At 43.3% G+C, this 21,804-nt stretch overlaps 1 protein-coding gene across 3 annotated transcripts in view; it reads left to right on the top strand.

Moving 5' to 3' along the window:
- The window catches only part of GABRG2 (gamma-aminobutyric acid type A receptor subunit gamma2), a 224,204-nt gene that overhangs the window by 184,834 nt on the left and 17,566 nt on the right, over window positions 1-21,804 (top strand). For all 3 annotated transcript variants that reach the window (XM_033927639.1, XM_033927641.1, XM_033927640.1), the window contains exons 7-8: window positions 11,287-11,439; window positions 12,946-13,151. In XM_033927639.1, the coding sequence (XP_033783530.1) occupies window positions 11,287-11,439; window positions 12,946-13,151 (359 nt within the window). The remainder of the gene's footprint in view (window positions 1-11,286; window positions 11,440-12,945; window positions 13,152-21,804) is intronic.

Below are 21,804 nucleotides of genomic sequence, written 5' to 3'. Positions count from 1 at the left end.
GCCCCCCCAATGTATGGTGGTAGGTGTTAAGTGAAATGCGCACTGACCAAAGCCAGGTCCCAGGTTCAGTTCCCTCACAGATGACTCACCAGCAGAGTCAGATTGATATAATTTCCCATAGGCCTTCGCTGACATAAGTAATGCCAACTAAAAATGCTGAATGGTAGCGATAGCTAGGCTGACACCTCCCTCCCCCCCAAAAATAAAAAACAGCAGGAGGAATGCCCATACCCTCCTGCCACCAGATTTCCCCTCCCCCTCCAGGCCCCCCTCCCCCGTACCTTGAAGTTGAGAGCAGGAGATACCTTCTGCTCCTCCCATGATGACACTGGGCCTTAGGCCCCTTCCTGGTGTATCATGTGATCCACGGGATGGGCCTAAGGCCCTGATTGTCTCAGACACCTTGGGAGGGGCCTGAAGCATCTGAGCCAATCAGGGACTTCCTTAGAAGGAGCCTAAGGAAGCCCCTGATTGAGCAAAACAAATGGCCAATCAGGGACTTCTTTAGGCTCATTCCTAAGGAAGTCCCTGATTGGCTCCTTTCTCGATGACACTGAGCCTTAGGCCCCGCCCTGGTGCATGTAAACTTGATAGTGAATCAATTGCTGTTGGAAAATCAGCCAGGGAATCGGCCAACAGCAACTGAGTTGCTATCTTTAGTGAATCTAGCCCATAGTAATATCACAGTACGGGGGGAATTCATGTGTTAGCGTGTGCTAAACACTACAGATGTCCATAATATCACTATTGGCAAGTTTAGCATTTAACACATTCTAATTATTTTAGTGCATACTAATGCGAATAGCACCTTAGAGAGTGGCTAACCGAGCTGGGCTAGGGTTCAGTCAAACACAACAGAGGCAGTTGGAATTGACAATTTAAAAAACTTTATTCTACATGCATTGATGTCCAGTGACTCTGCAGTCAGAAAATAAGTGATAGGAGTCCGTAATATCTGAGACTGTTGCTTCACAGGTCAGAGAACAGTGGCAAGTCCAGAAATCCTGAGCCTGTTGTTCCACAGGTCAGAGAACAGTGATAAATTTAAAGAAAACTTCATCCTCAGCACTGAACTTCTCTGCTTTTAGTCCAGCATAATAGAAAGCAAAAAAAAGATGACCCAAGTTTCCACAGAGAACAATGGCAAACAAAACAGAATAGAACTGTGGAAACCAACAATGTTCAAAACCCTCATTTTATTTCTTCAATAACATAAAATACTGTCCATATTGGTATAAAACGAACCGTTTTATACCAATGAGTCCAGCATAATACATAGCTGCTGCACCCCAAATGCTGGCCTACCCTAGAGAAAAGGAGGGACAGGGGAGATATGATTCAGACATTCAAATACTTGATAGGTATTAACATAAAACTAAATCTATTCCAGAGAAAGGAAAATGGTAAAACCAGAGGGCATAATTTGAGGTTGAGGGGTGGTAGACTCATGAATAATGTTAGGAAATTCTTCTTTACGGAGAGGATGGTTAATGCATGGAGTGCGCTCCCGAGGGAGGTGGTGGTGAAGAAAACGGTCACAGAGTTCAACAAGCGTGGGATGAACACAGATGATTTCTAATCAGAAAATAATAGGTATATATTGAAGGAACTAAGGCCAGTACTGGGCAGGCATGCACGGCCTGTGTTCTGTATATGGACATTTAGTTGAGAATGGACTGGGGAGGGCTTAGATGGATGGGATGGTTAAGATAGTCTGGAGTGAGCTTTGATGGAGACTCCAGTAGATAGAACCTAAGCTTACTACCGGGCAGGGCTCTGGGTTTCTGACCCAGAAATATCAAGAAAAAGGGCCATTTAAATTAAATTAATTTATGGAGCATGTATGGTTGGGCAGACTGGATGGACCATTCAGGTCTTTATCTGCCATCATTTACTATGTTACTATGCAGTTACTGTATTTTAACAAGCTATTCAAGTCTCTGACTAGCCTAAAAGATAAATCAAAAGAAAAGGAAAAAAAACCTTTTCTTTTAAACCCCTATAGTTTTATCTCTGTCAGTGGCTTTTAATAGCTTCAAGAGATCCACAAAAGATCCACTTCTCTCTTTCTCGGGCCTCCCTTTTGCTCCTCTCTCTTCCTTGCCCTGCCTTTTATGTTTTCTATGGGCTGCTTTCTGATCTCCTCTCCCCCACCCCTGGGACAAAGTATCAGCTTTAGTGTGGCTGTAGCTTTGTGAAGGAGTCTCCAGCAAGGGTTGTGGCAATGTCCTATACACTCCCTCACACCCCCTAAGTTTATATAAAAAAGATAAAAACTGTATACTGTACAGATGCTGTTGTATGCAAAAATTGGTTTTCATATGAGATAAGATTCTCCACAGGTTTGAAGTTGAAAAAAATAATAATAATAGAACCAAGATGGCTCTGAGGAGAGATGTATGAGAGTAAGATCAAAGGTCTTTCGAGTCTGTGTTCCCTTGAATCTATTGTGAGAGTAGGAAACAAAATGCCACCCTTCTGACCCCGATGTTGTGGCAGATGACATGAATTACATTTCAAGCATGCCTTTCTTCAAGGAGCTACCTCTCTATCAGGCTTTGTACCCAGAAGATAGAGTGGCTGCCTTATGAACTGGAAGTGTAACTCACAGTGAGTTGTTGCAGAGTCCCAGCAGGTTAGAATGTGAGATGCTGAGCTCTGCATTGGGGGGGGACACACACGCCTATTTTCCTGGTTACTGTGCAAAATAGGAGGTTTGTGCAAAAACTTTCACCTCCCAGTCCACTCACTAGTGTAAAGTTGATTGTACAGCTAGTACCTAGGTTCATGGAATGTATAAACCTAACATTGTATTGATGGATTTTTCTGGAATGGCATTCAGTCAGTGAATTCCTGCTTAATACTAGAATTTGAAAGTTTGATGGGGAAGGGATTGCTTCCTGCTAGAATCATTGAGGCAGTTCTGGAATAGAGGGTATAGGATGAAGTTAAAAGACAATATAGGATGAAGTTAAAAGGTGATAGGCTCAGGAGTAATCTAAGGAAATACTTTTTTAAAGAAAGGGTGGTAGATGCGTGGAATAGTCTCCCGGTAGAGGTGTTGAAGACAGAGACTGTGGCTGAATTCAAGAAAGCATGGGACAACCACATGGCATCTCTTACGGAGAGGAGGAGATAGTGGTTGCTGTGGATGGGCAGGCTGAATTAAATCTTCAAGCCACCAACATTGAATCATTTGGAATCCAGGGATCCAGGTAGTGTGGCTTTAATGAATGATAAGGAATGTATTGAGCTAATGTGGAACATTTGGAAAACCAATTAGTAACATAGTAGATGACGGCAGATAAAGACCCGAATGGTCCATCCAGTCTGCCCAACCTGATTCAATTTAAATTATTATTATTATTTTTTTTTTCTTCTTAGCTATTTCTGGGCGAGAATCCAAAGCTTTACCCGGTACTGTGCTTGGGTTCCAACTGCCGAAATCTCTGTTAAGACTTACTCCAGCCCATCTACACCCTCCCAGCCATTGAAGTCCTCCCCTGCCCATCCTCCTCCAAACGGCCATGCACAGACACAGACCGTACAAGTCTGCCCAGTAACTGGCCTAGTTCAATCTTTAATATTATTTTCTGATTCTAAATCTTCTGTGTTCATCCCACGCTTCTTTGAACTCAGTCACAGTTTTACTCTCCACCACCTCTCTCGGGAGCACATTCCAGGCATCCACCACCCTCTCAATTGAGAAAGCATAATTTAAAAAAACACATCTAAGTCCATTTTGGGCCTAAGGCACTATTCATCCAAAGTCAGATACCCAAGCCCTCCTGGCCCCGGCGACCCCCTAACCCCACCCCCCACTACAATACCGGCAGGAGGGATCCCAGGCCTTTCTGCCCTCCACACAACCCCCCTCCCCCCAACGACTGCCCCTGAACCCCCGATTGCCCCCCCACTGACCCGCGACCCCCCCCCACCCCCACTTCCCCGTACCTTCAACATTGGCCGGACGGATGGGTGTCAAACCCGCCCGTCTGGCAGGCCAGCCGGCTCCGGAATGGGGCCGGATTGGCCCAGGCATCTGAAACCCCACCCACAGGTGGGGTGTAAGGCGCCTGGGCCAATCAGAATAGGCCCGGGAGCCTTAGGCTCCTCCTGTGGGTGGGGCCATAGGCACATGGGCCGGGTTGGGTTGGGCCAATCGGGGGGGGGCCGATCAGGGGTTCATGGGAGGCGATCATTAGGGGGAGGGGGATTGTGTCAAGGGCAGGAGGGCCTGGGATCCCTCCTGCCCGTATTGTAGTGGGGGTGGGGGGTAGGAGGTCGCCGGGGCAAGGAGGGCTTGGGCTCCCTCCTGGCCTGATCGTACTCGGCGGGGGGGGGGGCACGATCGCCGGGGCAAGAGGGCTTGTGCTCCCTCTCGCCCCGATATCGTCGGGGGTGCCGCGGGGCAGGAGGGCTTAGGCTCCCTCTTGCCCTGATATTGTCGGGGGGGTGATGTATCGCGGCAGGAGAGATTGGCCATCTCCCGTGCCGCGATGCGATCACTCCTCTACCCGAACAGCCACAACCTGCGGCAGAAGAGATTGTGCATCTCTCCTGCCGCGGGTCACGGCAGTTCGGGTAGAGGGGTGATCGCATCGCGGTAGGGGAGATGAGGCATCTCTCCTGCCACGATGGTTGCAGTGGGTGGGTGGGTAGGTTGCCGGGCCACTGAACTGATCGCACCAGCGGCCATCAGCTCAGCGGCCCCTTTTTCGGCACTTAGACCTGGTTTGACTTCGTCTAAGTCAAAAAGGTATAAGTGCCGACTAGGCAACCTGCCTAGGTGTAGGTCGGCCCACCTCCCGCCTACCACCCGCCCTTTCCCCTCCTCTAAACATGCCTCTTTTCTCTCTGTGCATTTAGAAGCAGGGAAAGGCCTAAGCTGGTTTTTGATACTTCTAAAACCAGCTTTGATTATGGGTACTTGGACGATCAGGCTTTTTGATCGTCCAAGTAGCCATTTAGGACACTTTTTAGACTTTTTTTTTTATTATGAACCCCATAACGTGCATTAACAAGATAAGACAGGTTAATAAATGAGTTCCTACATTTGTACTTGATATAATAGTGGGTGAAGTGACTTTTGCAGGGTTTATCAGTGGGAAGATTTCTGAAGGAACCAGGCAAAGAGGGTGACAGCAATCAGATGGATGGACATGTTGAAAAACATCCATGGGGATGACACTGGAGGACCTTTCTGGACTAGCACACAATTGATTTCTTTTTGGATCTGTAATTCATCAAGTTGCTAGGACTCGAATACGAGTCGATGGCACCTAACACTTCAGTGGAATATGAGCTCTGGTTACAACTACTTGGATACTCCTTTATGCCACCCTATGCTCAGCTGCTATGCTAGGCGGGGTATTTTGCTAAAGGATCTTAAGATCCACAAAGAACCAGTTATTTAAAGAAATCATGATTGAATTTACTGCACTTCCTACATACTGAATTCTAAAAATAGAGCTTAACATTTTCCTACAGGAGAATCCAATTTAATCCATGCTTAGCTTAGAAATAGTTGTAGGAAAGTTGAAATAATTGTAAAAGCACTAATAATTTCTTTCAAAAATTTGTATATTTTCAGATAGTTGCAGTGACAATGCTAACGGTTGGAGAACTGGATTTTTTTTTGTAATCAGATTATAAAGAAGTCATGATCACAGTTTAATTTTTAACCCGAGACTGATTTTGTGAAATTATTTTCTTGTATCTGTTCTGAGATGAGCCCTGTGATGTATGCAGTAAGTTGCCTACTTCAGACAAAATTATAATTTGCTGTAAAAATGATAACAACCCTTGTTGGGAATGAATGCATTTTAACGAGGGCCATCTGCCTAATCATGGATAATTATATTTTAGAAGTTTGAAGAACTGTTGACTTAAGTAGTGCAGAAGAGAATCTTCAGCAGACTGTTTACTAAAGTGAAGTTAGCTTTTGCATTTACTAAACCTTAAGTGTGGTAAAAACAGAGAATCTGTACTGCATCTACTTCACAGGGCAGACACCTCATACCATGGACCATGTGTCAGATGATAGTGCAGGTGTAACCACACTACTGAGACATAGAACACGGGTAACTACTGATAAACTCTGAGGCCCCGATTCTATAAAGTTGGCCTAAAGTTAAGCATGATGCAGACTGGAACTCATTTTCAGCGACAACTTGCGGTAGCAGGAGGCTCTTAACCTCCATAAAGGGAGCACGTCTCAAACAAATGGTAACGGAGCCCACTAGGGCCCAGGCAATCCTTGACCAGGTACTCATCAACGGGGAAAGCGTCTCAGAGGTCTCAGTAGGAGATACGCTAGCCTCCAGCGACCACAACATAGTATGGTTCAACCTTAGGAAAGGCGTCCCTAGATCAAACACGAAAACAAAGATACTCAATTTCCGGGGCACAGACTTCGCACGCATGGGAGATTTCGTCCATCAGACGCTGCAGGACCAAACGGAGACCGATGATGTAGAAGCTAAGTGGTTAACACTGAAATCAATCATACATGAAGCAACTAGCCGCTTCATAAAATCAGTAAATAAACGACAAAGAAACAATAAACCCCAATGGTTCACCGCAGAGATCTCGCACCTCATTAAGGAGAAGAAAAAAGCGTTTCTCTCCTACAAGCGCACGGAGAAAAGAGAGGCAAAAGTAGAATATAGGACCAGGTCTATAGCGGTCAAAATGGCAGTTAGGGAGGCAAAACTTCGAGTGGAAGAAATTCTGGCAAAAAACATTAAAAAGGGGGGCAAATCCTTCTTCAGGTATATTAGTGACAGAAAAAGGAACACAGGCGGGATAGTACGCCTTAGAAGACCGGACGGAAGTTACGTGGAAGCAGATTCCGATAAAGCCGAGCTACTGAATGAATACTTCTGCTCAGTCTTCACCTGTGAGGCACCGGGACACGGTCCCCAGTTGAAGGCAACACAAAGCACAGAAGACCCGTTTCAGAATTTTGAGTTCACACCAGGTGAAGTTTACAGTAAACTGGCAAGGCTCAAGGTGAACAAAGCCATGGGACCAGACAATTTGCACCCAAGAGTGCTCAGAGAATTGAGCGATGTCCTGGCGAAACCATTGGCTGAGCTATTCAATCTCTCCCTAAGTAAGGAGAAAGTTCCCCTGGACTGGCAATTATCTAATGTCGTTCCCCTGCATAAAAAGGGTTGCAGGGCAGAGGCTGCGAATTATAGACCGGTGAGTCTCACATCAATAGTGTGAAAACTCATGGAAACACTAATTAAAAGCAAATTGGACACGATCTTGAATGAAGGGAATCTTCGGGATCCCAGTCAGCATGGATTCACCAAGGGTAGGTCCTGCCAATCCAATCTCATCAGCTTCTTTGACTGGGTAACAAGAAAGTTGGACTTGGGAGAGTCTTTGGACGTCGTGTACCTGGACTTCAGTAAAGCTTTTGACAGTGTCCCACACCGCAGGCTGCTAAGTAAGATGGAATCGATGGGGTTAGGAGAGACACTAACTGCATGGGTCAATGATTGGCTGAGTGGCAGACTTCAGAGGGTGGTGGTTAATGGTACCCTCTCTAAAACATCAGAGGTGACCAGTGGAGTGCCGCAGGGCTCGGTCCTGGGTCCACTCCTTTTCAACATATTCATAGGGGATCTGACTCAAGGGCTTCAAGGTAAAATAACACTATTCGCTGATGACGACAAACTATGTAAAAGGGGTGGTGGACACATGGAACGCGCTTCCGGAGGTTGTGATAGGCCAGAGCACGCTACAGGAGTTCAAGGAAGGTTTAGATAGGTTCCTAAAGGATAAGGGGATTGAGGGGTACAGATAGAAGTAAAGGTAGGTTATAGAAATAGTCAGGGACCACTTCACAGGTCACGGACCTGGTGGGCCACCGCGGGAGCGGACCGCTGGGCGTTATGGACCTCTGGTCTGACCCAGTGGAGGCAACTTCTTATGTTCTTATGTTCTTAATATCTGCATCCTTTATTTATTACATTTCTAGCAAATCTACATTTTAAAATGTATGGGTCTTAATCTTGAAAACAGCAGTGAATATTATATCCCTTAGTGCCTGTTTTGCTTTATAAGATAAACATAAGGTTTTTCAAATAATCACAGGCAGATAAACTTTGGATGTGATTCCAAATTTACTGTCAATAGGTAATTGCAGGTAGTAATTAGATACTGATGGGAAAAATCAGCTTCAAATAGAATACTGTTTACTATGCTAACCTCATTAAGAATTGATTCTCTAGATATTAGAACCACATGATGGATGGGATTGCTAATGTTCTACAGCGGTTACCCTTGAAGAAGACATTGAGATTTCAGATCAGGAATTCTTTGTACACATTAGTGCCTGTTTATTTGGCTTAGAAGAAAACAGAAAATGTTGTGTTCGATTTACCTTAGAAGACAAAATAGCCAATACAAGTAAACGTCTGAGGGTTTTAGTTTGTCTACGTATATGCTTATATTTATTTAAAAGATTCGCTATACCGCTATTTCTGATTAAAGGTCACAGCAATTTACAAAATAACTAAAAAAAAAATAAAAAAAAGAACTCCAGTTGAAATAAGAAAGAACAGAATCATGTGCACACGTGTGTTAATGTAAGAAATATATGTGGTATGAGTCCATTCTCATTATTTGCGGTAGTATGGTTCACAAAATCGTGAATAATGAAACGTTGAGTCTATGGGAAAATAGAGGTTAGGTTCCAGCAGTACACGCTTCAAAACTGTGGAAAGTGAACAATGGATCCTATTGGGAAAATAGGATTAGGTTCCTGTATGGGACAGAACTTGAAGCACCTGTAATTCACCTTCCGGACGTTTGGGAGCCATATCAGAAAGCAAATCCTGACCGCAAGGTAAAAGTGAGAGCAAAAAAGCTGGTTTGATTTTTTTTTTTTTGAAGTCCCGATTTATGAATATGCAAACACAGCACAGTGGGATAAAACCCGCTGATAAATGCTTTTGAAAAGTGGTAAAATATTCTCATTAAGGGGATGGGACTTTATATACTACCTTTCTGTGGATACAAAGTTGTTTTACTTATTAATAATAATAATAACTTTATTCTTGTATACCGCCATACCCAGGGAGTTCTAGGCGGTTCACATCAATTAAACAAAGTTTAATAAGAAATTACAATAAACTAGATTTACAAGTAATGTAGATATTGAGGTGAGCATGAGGAGGGGAGTTTTCACAACAGATAAACAAAATTTAACAAGAACTTACAATTGATCATAATTACAAGCAATGAGGTGATGAAGGTGAGCATGAGAGGGGGGGATTGTAAACCGCATAGAACTTCACGGTCCTGTGATATATAAACTGTTATTATTATTATTATTATTATTAGACAGCCTTAGGTGTCTCCCTAGGGCCGCAATAGGTGCCTGAAATATAGGGCAGCAAAATACTTTCCTCGTTTGTAAGCACTAAGTCCAGTATGATCCCAGCCCACGTGGGTTCCATTATCAACTGCTGGAACAGTTCTCCTTGTAGAGAATCCAGAATCTCCCTACTTCTAGAAAACCCCGAAATAGGGATACCTCAATCAACATCCAACATGTTAAAATCACCTATTAGTAAGACTTCCCCTTTTTTAGATATATTCTGAATGTCTACTATTAAATCTCTATCTACTTCTTCCATCTGTGAAGGAGGCCTGTATATCACACCAATGTAAATATATTCACCATTCCCTCTTTCCAAATTGATCCACAATGCCTTTTCCTTGCCCTGCAGATCCTGCAATTGTGTGGCTTTAACATGATCTCTAACATATAACACTACTCCCCCTACTTTTCTTCCTACTGTCTTTCCTAAACAGATTATACCCCAGTATAACTACATCCCATTCATGGTTCTCCGTGAACCACGTCTCCGTGATCGCCACTATATCCAACCCTTCTTCTTCTGTCACAGCTTCTGGATCCAGAATCTTGTTTCCCATACTTCAATCATTAGTATACAATATACTGCTTTCCAGACATTGCCCCCTTTTCCCATTCATGTAGAGGTATTCAGTGATTTACTTACATGAGGGCTTTACTTACCCGGGAGCTTTGATCACCCTGCCCCATCACTTCTAGCTTAAAGCCCTCTTCAATAGATTAGCCAGCCTGCCGGCAAAGACATTTCTTCCCCTCTTTGATAGATGCACACCATCCCTGCTCAGCAGCCCTTGGAAAATCATCCCATGATCCAGGAAGCCAAAACGCTCTTGATGACACCATCCACGTATCCACACATTCTTCTCCAGGATGCAAGCTTCTCTGCCCTGTCCTTTACCTTCGACAGGGAGGAACCTGAGTGCTCTCCAACCCTTCCGTAAATATCTGAAAACCTGGCTTTTCTCAAATACCTAACACTCCCTCCTCTTCTGACATCCTATCCCGCTAACACTCTTCCTTCTCCGATCTTTACCCAACCCTTCCTTGGAGTTCCTTTCTCATTACAATTCCTGTAAACCGTGCCGAGCTCCACAAATGTGGAGATGGCGCGGTATATAAACCCAAGATTTAGTTTAGTTTAGTTTAGGATGGACGAGAATACCATCTGCGCACCTGATTGCTTTACCTTCTCTCCCAGAGCCTCAAAGTCACTTTTGACATGTTTGCAGAGATACCTGGCAATATTGTTAGTTCCAATGTGGATGAGCAGCATCGGATAGTAGTCATCAGGTTTGATGAGTCTCGGCAACCTCTCCATAACATCTTGGATTTTGGCACCAGGTAGACAGCATACCTCGTGACATCATGTCTGGTCTGCAGATGGACGCTTCTGTACCCCCTAGAAGGGAATCGCCAACTACTACTACCTTAAGCCTCCTAGCAGTCACGGATCCAGTAATTTTTGGGATCTCAAGCTTTGGTCCTTCCTCTTCTTGGGATGCTCTCATCTGCTTCATTTCCAGGACCGGTTCTTCAGTTTAAGGCCTAGATTTCTGTGGTGTCAATTTTATAGGTGACATCAATAGAATTCCCCCCCCCCCAGTGTGCCTTCTTTCAATAGAGTGTGCACTCAATGACTTTGCTTCTGTGATGAAAATTTGGCCAAACAAAAATGACTAAAACATACATTTCAAAGAACACAGGAAATGACACAAAATGAAGAGTTTCTGGCTACTTATTATTACTGTGTATTGCACTTTTAAATAACTGACTTGTTGATCCCTGTCGTTCTTGACAAGCATTCTGTTAGTTTTATTAATAATGTTTGAACTGATATCAGCTGAGTGTTCCATTCAAAATATGTCTTTATTTTTTTTTTTTAAATCCAGGGGATTATGTGGTAATGGCGGTGTACTTTGATCTGAGCAGGAGGATGGGATATTTCACGATTCAGACGTACATTCCATGTACACTCATTGTTGTCTTGTCCTGGGTGTCCTTCTGGATTAATAAAGATGCTGTTCCGGCCAGAACATCTTTGGGTAAGCTATTCATTGCTGAGCACCTATCTAAAGAACATAAGAGCTTAAGACAACCCATGTGAGTCACACCAAGGTCCATCATCTTGACAAAGTATCCAGACAACAGTATTTGATGAAAGTGTGGACCAGGGGCCAGTTTTATGCATATGTCCTGGACATCATCCATGAATACAACTTTTCCTCTAAACTGATATATTGTGAGGTATTTTAGCAAAATGTATACAGTATGACACCCAGTTTAAGAGGGTTTGTTTGCTGAAAAGTAAATCAAGTTTGGTAGGGTTAAAAATATTTTGTAGCTTGAGGATAGTATAGGGGCATCTGTAATGTAGCACATTTGGTGCTTCTTTTCTTTTGTAAGAATCTAGAGACTGACACGTGGACAAATAAGTCCCCGTCCCATTGGGATCTCAATATTTCCGTCCCATCCCTGTGAGTTTTGTCTCTGTCCCTGTCCCATTCTTGTAAGCTCTGCCTTAACAAGCCTCGAACACTTATGATTTTAAAGTGTTTGAGCCTTGTGAAGATGAGGACCGAGCTTGCCGGGGTGGGGCAGGAACAGGAAAAGAACTCGCCGGGATGGGACTGGAAAATGAATTCCCACAGGGATGGGGAAAAATTTGTCCCTGTGTCATTCTCTACTTGGGAGAACAGTATAGAAAATTGCATAAATAAATAGTATGAAAAGTTTCAATCTCTGATAACCAGAGCTGGTAGTGTGACATCATAATGCATCATTCCACCAATACCTAACAGCCAACCTCATCAGTGATGTCACAATGGCTCACTTTTACTACATTTTGATTTCTAGAGTGGTGCAATGTAGAGAATGGCATAAGAAAAAATTTTTCTCTGTCCCTGCAGGAACTCAATTTCCCCATCCCATCCCCATGAGTTTTGTCATTGTCCCTGCTCCATTCCTGTGAGTTCTGTCTTAACCGCACAAGCCTCAAATAGCTGAGAACCACGCCCCAAACGCTCAGGTGTGCCGGATATCCTGTTTCTCCTTCCCAGATTAAGTGGGGAAAGGGAAACCTGCAATCTGGCATTAGGACTCCCTCTGCTGGCTACAGGAGTAATGTCAGGCAAAAGGTTACACTGGGGTTTTAGCTGAACAGCTTGGGAACCATCTGCTCTGGCAATTTGCTTTATACTAGGGACAGTCCTAGCAGGCACACCTTGCACATCACAATATCTAGATATTTGAACCTCTTCTCATACGTCTCTCAGCACAAACCTGATATCATTTTTGTCATCTTCCTCTGGACCACTTCTAGCCTTCCTACATCCTTAGTAAGATACGGCCTCCAAAACTGAACACAGTATTCCAAGTGGGGCCTCACCAGCAACTTGTACAGGGGCATTAGTACGTCCCTTACCTTGGTATCCCATGACATGATTTAATTTGGTTGTTGTAAAGTGGATCTGTGGTGTAATATTTATGGAATAAATGATGCCTCTTCTTAAACTGTTATTCTGACTGTTTCAATCCTTTTTTCTTTCCAGGCATTACAACTGTACTGACAATGACCACACTCAGTACCATTGCTCGTAAATCTCTCCCCAAGGTCTCCTACGTGACTGCAATGGACCTGTTTGTCTCCGTTTGTTTTATTTTTGTTTTTGCTGCCTTGATGGAGTATGGGACTCTGCATTATTTTGTGAGCAACAGAAAACCAAGCAAAGAGAAAGAAAAAAAGAAAAAGAATCCAGTAAGTAGGTTTACAGTCAAGGCTATAAAGCATCCTTTTTGGGTAGCAATTTCAACTGCAAGTGAACATGTGATCTAAAGTTTCTGCTTCTGTTTAGACAGTGTCTCCTCTACAAAAGTAAGGGAACTAACTTATCCACATACAAAAATGATTACGAGGGGCCACTGAAAAGTTCCCAGCCCAACCAAGAAGAGAACAATATAGAGCCATGAAACTTACAAATTATTCCACACTTTTCTTGTCACTTTTTGTTTCGATGATATGAAACGAAACAAAAGTGTCAAGTGTGGAATAGGTCTGATTTTGGTAATATTATAGAGGAAGAAGTGAAAGGCTTTAGTAATTTGTTGTATCTGCGTGAAGAAGGAGAGAGAGGAGTCAAAGATGACCCCCAAGGTTGCAAGCTGACAAGACAGGGAAGAGGAGAGTGTTGTCCACAGAAAATAGAGAATGGGGAGGGAGAAGGTGGGTTTAGGTAGAAAGATAAGAAGCTCAGTCTTAGCCATATTCAGTTTTAGATGTCGATGAAACAACCAGGCCTGGATTCTTATGAAGATATCTGGGGTGGAGAAGTAGATCTGGGAGTCATCAGCATAGAGGTAATACTGAAAACCATGGGAGGAGATCAATGCACCAAGGGAGTGGGTATAGAAAGGGCTGGATTAATAGGTAGGCCCAGTAGGCACGTGTTTAGGGCCCGAAATAGTCAGGGGGGCCTGCTGAAGAGTGACTTACTTTGCCAATTTTTTTTTTTTTTTTCAAACAGCAATGGGCCCCCCCGGTATCAATGACAACAACACCGGCCCTCCCCCACCCCCAGCATCGATGGACGGCAATGCAGCCTACGCCCAGCATCAACGGCAATGAGGGCGACTCTGCTCCAGGAAGGACCCGCGATGACTGTGTCTGCTGGTCCATCTCCCTCCAATATCACTTAATTTTCCCAGCAGACACAGTCATCGCAAGGGCCTTCCTGGAGCAGAGCTGGCCGTATTGCTGTTGATGCTGGGGGAGGCCGTGTTGCCATCTGTCAATGCCGGGAGGAGGGCTGTGTTTTCTTGTTGATGCTAGGGGAACTGTTGCCATTGCCATGGAGGGGGGTGTCGCCGTTACCATGTGGGAAGGGTGGTGGAGGGAGAGAAAGGAGGCTGATGCTGATAGAATTGGTGTGCAGGGAAAGAGGAGAGAGACATAAGGGGGAAGGATACTGGAGGGAATTGGGTTGGAGGGAGAGAAAGGGGGAAGATGCTGATGGAATTGGTGTGCAGGGAAAGGGGAGAGAGACATAAGGGGGAAGGATACTCAATGGAATTGGGTTGGAGGGAGAGAAAGGGGGCAGATGCTGATGGAATTGTTGTGCAGGGAAAGGGGAGAGAGACATAAGGGGGAAGGATACTTGATGGAATTGGGTTGGAGGGAGAGAAAGGGGGAAGATACTGATGGAAGTGGGGGGAAGGGAAAGGGGAGAGAGACATAAGGGAGAAGGATACTGGATGGAATTGGGTTGGAGGGAGAAGAATGGGAGCAGATGCTAGTGGAATTGGTGTGCAGGGAAAAGGAAGAGAGACATAAGGGGGAAGGATACTGGATGGAATTGGATTGGAGGGAAAGAAAGGGGGCTGATGCTGATGAAGTGGGGGGAAGGGAGAGGAGAGAGTAAAATGCCAGACCATGAGGGTATGGGAGAGGAAAGGGAAGAAGAGGAGAGTAGAGAGATGCCATACCAATGGGGTTAAAGGGAAAGATGGAAGGGATAGTATTATTGCTTTACAGTATATTTGAACACTTTTATATATGTACTAGTGTTTAGGCCCGTTAGATTAACAGGTGTTAGAATAGATATGTAGACGTAACAGATCACAAAATTTAATGAAAACGTACCGTGTGAGCTGTCTGTCTTTTTTTTTCTCTCTCTCTCTCTCCTTGGCCGCTGTCTGTCTGGTTTTTTTTAATTTTCTTTCTCTCTCTCTCCTTGGCCACTGTCTGTGTTTTTTTGTCTTTGTCTCTCTCTCTCCTTGGTCGCTGTCTGTCTTTTTTTCTTTGTCTCTCTCTCTCTCCATGGCCGCTGTCTGTCTTTTTTTCTTCGTCTCTCTCTCCTTGGCCGCTATCTGTCTGTCTTTTTTTCTTTCTCTCTCTCTCCTTGGCCACTGTCTATCTGTCTGTCTTTTTTTCTTTGTCTCTCTCTCTCCTTGGCCGCTGGCTGTCTGTCTGTCTCTCTGGCCCCCTGTCTGTCATTCTTTCTGTTTGTCTCTCTCCATGGCCCCCTGCCTGCCTGCCTGTCTCTCTCTGTGGTGCCATTCCTGCCTGCCTTTCTTTTTGTCTCTCTCCGTGGCCCCCTTCTGTCTCCCTCCCCCCGAGAGCAAACCAAGATTTCTGCCTGCCCCCCAGCACACCCCTCCCCCAAAGCATAGCAAGTTTGCTCCCTGGCTCCCTTTCCCTCTCCCCCCTCCCACCTCCTTGTGCAGCAACACCTCTTGCCTGCTCCCCCTGTCCTGCAGTTGCCCTTCTCCCTTCCTTTTACTTCCCTCCTATCCAGCAGCACTCATTCCATTCTCCCTGTCCTGCAGTAGCCCTTTTCCCTTCCTTTTATCCCTCCCTTGTCCAGCAGCACCCCTTCCCTGCTCTCTCTGTCCTGTAGTAAGCCATCCATCAGTAGCGTTTCTCATCCCCCCCTTCCTTCTCCTCCCGGGTCTCACACAGCCGTCGGCAGCGCAGCATTCACAGCTCGTTGCTCTTGCTTGCTTCGGTCCTTCGTCGCTGCCGGTTCCCACCTACTTTCTTTTTGCGCGAAGGCAGGAGCAGGACCCGGCAGCGAGGAAGGCCCGAAGCAAGCAGGAGCAGCAAGTTGAAGCCTCCCTCCCTGCCCTAAGCTGGAAGCGACATCAGCAATGGCAATGCTACTCTTACCACTGCAAATCAAACCGCCACAGGCTCCATCGCCGCACACGTGCCGCAAATGGAACACGGCACGGAAGCACAAATCACGGTGGCAGGGATCATGCCGTTTCAACTGCGCATGCGTGGGTAAGAGTTTTATTATATTAGATGGAAAGGATTCAGAGTTAAAGTCCTGTGTAAGTAGGTGGGAAGAGAAGGAAGGGGGATTTGTTCAGAGATGTTTGTGGGTTGCATAGAAGAAAAACTGTGCACTGGTATGCTAATATTTGTTTGTTTTGAATAAAACAAAAAAACAAAAAAGAAAGAAATACAAGTGGAAATAAAGAAGTAAATAAGAAAACAGATAAATGGGGGTGGGGCATGGGCAGGGCCAGGGGGACCCAGTATACTTGTGTGGCTAGGAGCCCTCGAAGAAGCCCTGGGTATAGATGGAGAAAAGGAGAGGTCCCAAGACAGAGCCTTCTTGAGCTGCACTGACTAACAGAGTTATAGCAGTGGAGGAGGATCCACCATTGCATACACTGAAAGTATGATGCTTCTGAGGCTTAAGTGTAATTTTACAGTAATATTGTGAAAATTAAAATGGGATTTTGAATCACAGAGGGAGGAGCATTACACAGAAATGTATTTACAAAGCTTGGTTCATACAGAATAAATTTAATGTGCTCATTGCACTCATTCTAAACATATAATACTGCAAACAGGTAATAGGATCATCAACTTAATTTTCCAGAGACACGGAAGTGGTAGAACTAGAGGACATGATTTGAGATTGCAGAGAGGGGAAGGGGGTCAACTTAAAGTAACATCAGGAAGTAATTTTTCAAGGAGAGAGCTGTGGATGCCTGGAATGCCCTACTAAGGGTGGAGACAAAACAGTGATGGAATTTTAAAAATGTCCATAATAATGAACCAGAAAGAGCATATAATCTAAACCAGTGTATCACAAACTGTGTGCTGTGGCATGCTAGTGTTTTGCCTGAGATTCCAGGTGTGCTGCAAGTAAGAGAAGCACCGGCGCCAGCTGACTGCCTACTGGACGTGCCTCTCGCAGCGAGAAGCACGTCCTGTAGGCAGTCAGCTGGCACCAGCACTTCTCCTTCTCTCTGTGCCACTTCCAGCACCCCTATTGACGTCTAGAGGGCCTTTGTGCATTTTTCAGACGTCAACATTATGACATCATGCATGCGTGTAACATCATCATGTCAACAGCTGCACATGCTCAGAGGCCTCGAGCCCTGGCCACCACGTTTAGTGCTCTGCAGCTTTGCAAAGTTTGTGAGACACTGATCTAAACAAAATGTTAACGATGCATAGATTGCAACTCTAGGAGCTGGAAAGTAAGGCCAGTGCTGGGCAGACTTTTACAATATGGCCCTGATTTTATAAAAAACACCAGCCGTTAGATGCCTAGATGGGTGTGCTTAACCGATCTAGGGGCCTAGCTTAATTTTTAATTGGTTTAATTGGAGCTGTTAATTGAACAGTGCCATTAAAAACCAATTAAAACAATTAATTTTCAGGTAGGCCCCTAACTCGGTAGGCACCATTTAGGCATCTACACCAAGGCACATACCAGCTCCTACCTACGCCTAACTGAAAAGTAGGTGTGGTTAGGGGCAGAGTTTGGGCACTTATTGTTTTAGACACTGGTAGACATCAACCTTAGGCGCTGGTATTTTAGGCCAAGAAAACCCTGGCAATATTATTAATGTGAGTTAAAACTGATTGAGAAATCTACATGAAATAGCAGCCCTTTTCATCAAACAATTGTTTCTGATCCAATCTGCCAACCAGTGTCCTCATGAAATGTGAAAGTTTTCCCAAATGCATTAAATCTTTCAACTTTCCTTCTTTTACAAGACACTTTAATCATGCAGTACTTAGCTTTTCATGGACCCTTTAATCAACAGCCTGACAGGTCCTGTTTCGCAGCGCAAACATCACTGCTTCAGGGGAACTGAAAAAACTGAAGCAGCGATATCTGTGTCACAAAACAGGACCTGCCAGGTTGTTGATTAGCTATGAAAAGCTAAGTACTACATGATTAAAGTGTTTTGTAAATCTCTGTAGTAAGAATGTGATTTAAAGTGTTCTATAATCTCTATAGTAAGTGCATACAGGAAATCCAATACAATAGCATTTAACTTTAAAAAGGAGACTGATAACATGAGGAGAATGGTAAAAAAAGAAACTTAGAAGAGCAACAGCAAAGGTCAAAAATTCACATCAAGCATGAATGCTGTTCAAAAATTCCATCCTGGAAGCCCGAACCAGATATAATCCTTGTATTAAAAAAGGAGAAAGGAAGTTTCAAGTTTCAAGTTTATTGAAATTTTGATTTACACGCAATATCAAATATTTTCAATGCATATAACAAAAATAAAATTGGGGAAATCATTGAATCATTTAGACAATAGACATAAAACATATCTATAGACGATAAAAAATACATTAGGAGTACAGGGATAAAATTACATTTGTTTAAAAAAAAAAAAAAGAAAAGAAATAACATTTAGGGCGGAACAACATCAGGAAAGGTATAGGAAGGAAAAAAAAGAAATTATCTAATTTAAGGTTCAAATGCATCTTTATAAAGATAGCTTTTTAAAGACCAAAAGGTAGCTGGTGTGGTTAACAAGTAAGGTGAAGGAAGCTATTAGAGCTAAAAGAAAATCCTTCAGAAAGTGGAAGAAATATCTGACTGAAAATAATAGGAAATAGCATAAAAATTGGCAAGTCAAATGCAAGGAACTGATAAGGAAGGGAAAGAGAGACCTTAAAAAGAAGATTGTGTTGCAGGCATTTTATTTATTTATTTTATTTATATACCGTATGATCCAAAATTCTCTGTGGTTGCCAATAAAACATACATAATAAAGATTGATCTAGAACAGAGACATACCCAAGATATAGAAATACATTACATTACATTAGTGATTTCTATTCCGCCATTACCTTGCGGTTTAAGGCGGATTACATAACAATTGTCATGATATTAAGAAATACATAAGGCGGATTACATAAGAATTGTCATGATATTAGGAAATATATTAGGAGTAGTTTGAACATTTTTGATTTGCTAAGGAGTAGATAGTAATTCTAGGTGAAGCTTGGGACGGATCTGGTTGTGTTATAAAGGTTTTTATGTATTTTTTGAAGAGTAGTGTTTTTGTTTCTTTTTTGAAGGTTTTGTAGTCTGTGGTCGAAGACAGCAGAATGGTGTGTTGTCTGTCCAGTTTTGCTGCTCTGGTTGTCATATAGTTTTCTTCATTTGACATTTTTGGTTGGCAGGTGTGTGAATAGTGTCTGGGTTCTCCTGTATCTGGTTGAGGTGGATTGAGTTAGTCAGTTGTTCCAGTAGGTTGGGCTGTCTCCGTTTATAGCTTTAAATAGTAGGCAATGGAATTTGAAGTATACTCTTGCTTGTATTGGGAGCCAGTGTGAGTCATGGTATGCCTCTTTGATGTGGTTGTATTTTTTCAGCGAGTAGATGAGTCTTAGGGCTGTGTTTGTAGTTGTTTTATTGTGGTTGCTGGGCAGGGGAGATATAGTATGTTGTAGTAGTCTATTAGGCCTAGGATTAGAGATTGTACCAAGTGTTGGAATTGTTTTCTGTCAAATAATTTTTGAACTTGTCTTAGGTTTCTCATAGTTGTGAATGATGTTTTTATTATTTTGTTGATTTAAGGTTGCATGTTACAGCCTCTGTCAATCAGTACTACAAGGAGTTTTAGTATGGATTGTATGGGGTATGAGATCGAGTTTATTACTAGGTTTGTTAAGGTTGGGGTTTTGCTGTTTTCTAGTAGGATGAAGTTTGTTTTGTCAGGGTTAAGTTTTAGTTTGTGTTCTGTCATCCATGTTGCTACTGTTTCAAGTGTTCTGTGTATTGTGCCTATCATGATGGTCACTGGTTGGTCGAAGGGGAGGAGAATGGTGATATCATCTGCATATCTGTAGGAGGTTAGGCCTTGTTTGTCTAGGCATGAGCTGAGGGAAGCAATGTATAGATCGAAGAGTGTGAGCGACAGAGGTGATTCTTGGGGTACTCTGCAGGGGTTGAACCATGGTTCTGATTTTTCTTTGTTTCAACTCTGTAAGTTCTGGATTGTAGGAAGCCTTTAAACCATGATAGTACTTTGCCTTAGATTCCTATTGAGTTTAGTGTTTATAGAAGGATGCCATGGTCTATCAGGTTGGAAGCTGCGGAGAGGTCTAGTTGTGTGATCAGCATTTTCTTGCCTGTGCTGAGGTGTTGTCTGGCAGTGTCCATGAGTGTTCCTAGTAGGGTCTCAGTGCTGTAGTTGGTTCTGAAATCAACTACAGTGTAGTTTAGACTGTATGGGGTGGAGTAAGTTGTGGTTTTCCAGGTATAAGGTTAGGGTTTTAGCTACGAGGCCTTCCATTAGCTTGACGTAGAGTGGGATTGAGGCTATGGGTCTGTAGTTGGATGATTGATCTGTTGTTCCTTTGGGGTCTGTTAGGATCGAAGTTATGAAGATTTTGCTGAGGTCTTGTGGGAAAAGGCCATCTGTGAGTAAAGTTTGTATCCATTGTAGGAGCAGGGTGCGGAATAGTGTACTTGGGTATGTGGTACAGTGGTTAAGGTCACAGGCTTTATTTATTATACAGTTTGTTGAAGTCTGAGCATTGTATAGGTGAGAAGTGGGACAAGATTCTGTCTGCTGCAACTGATTTTTTCTCTGGGGGGGGATTTGTTATCTCTTCTAGGTGCATGGCTCTGATAGTTGTGATCTTGTTTTTGAAGAATGTGGCTGAGGGAGGGGGGAGGTGCTATTGATCAGATAGGGTGTGGTGTCTGTGAGTTCTTTTAGTAACTGGAATAGCTTTTTTGTGCCTTGGGTTCCTTCTCTTATTTGCTTTGTGTAGTATGTCTTTCTTTTTTCTTTCAGTTTTTGTTTGTATTTTTGGTTCAGTAGTCTCCATGCTGTTTTTGTGGATTCTTGGCCATTTTCATTCTAATCCAAAAAATACATAAAATCAAATCATCCTAAATTATCTAGAACAGTCTGTTATCCACCTTCACTGGACAACAAAGTTTTTGCTTCTTGAACACTTTCGGGTGTATCTTACAGATTTTTGGCTGCTGATCACAAAAATCATGTTTAAAATTACATATCATGGATCATTTTAACAAAAAAGCATATATTTACAATTTCTTGTTATACTTTCAGGCTAATGCTATTAATTTTTAGCCTAATTCTTAATATAGGCCTATTGCTCACATTATACATTGCTGGTCCAGGTGTACATTCAGGGCAGGTTGCATAACATCCATGGAAATGATGCAGTCTGGCCTTGCCTGAGCATGTTTGTACATGAGCTTGATGGATGCTGCCTGAAATAAAGCAGTTTGCATACAGGGATAATCTTAATTACGTGATTGTCAATTCGAGTGTATTTTGATGCTTCAAGGCATAGTATTGTCTATGTAAGTAACTTAATTAGTAAGCCAGTTAATTATTAATTGCTATAGGTCAATTTGTGACAGCAGAAATGTCTTGCTGATGTCGCAACAGCTGTGATACATTTTGCTACATAAGCCTCAAAGACGCACCATGACTCGACTTATTAAGAAAGCAAATGAGCTGTACTTCAGTTGCAAGATTGGTGATCAACACAAACCATGGGCTCTTCACATTTGTTGTTTAAGATGTGCTGTTGATCTTAGAACTTGGCTCAGAGATACTCAGAAGTCAATGCCATTTGCTATCCCAATGATATGGCGAAA

Source organism: Geotrypetes seraphini, chromosome 18 (assembly GCF_902459505.1).
Source record: "Geotrypetes seraphini chromosome 18, aGeoSer1.1, whole genome shotgun sequence".
NCBI classification, from domain to species: Eukaryota; Metazoa; Chordata; class Amphibia; order Gymnophiona; family Dermophiidae; genus Geotrypetes; species Geotrypetes seraphini.
This window is presented reverse-complemented; position numbering and strand designations above follow the sequence as displayed.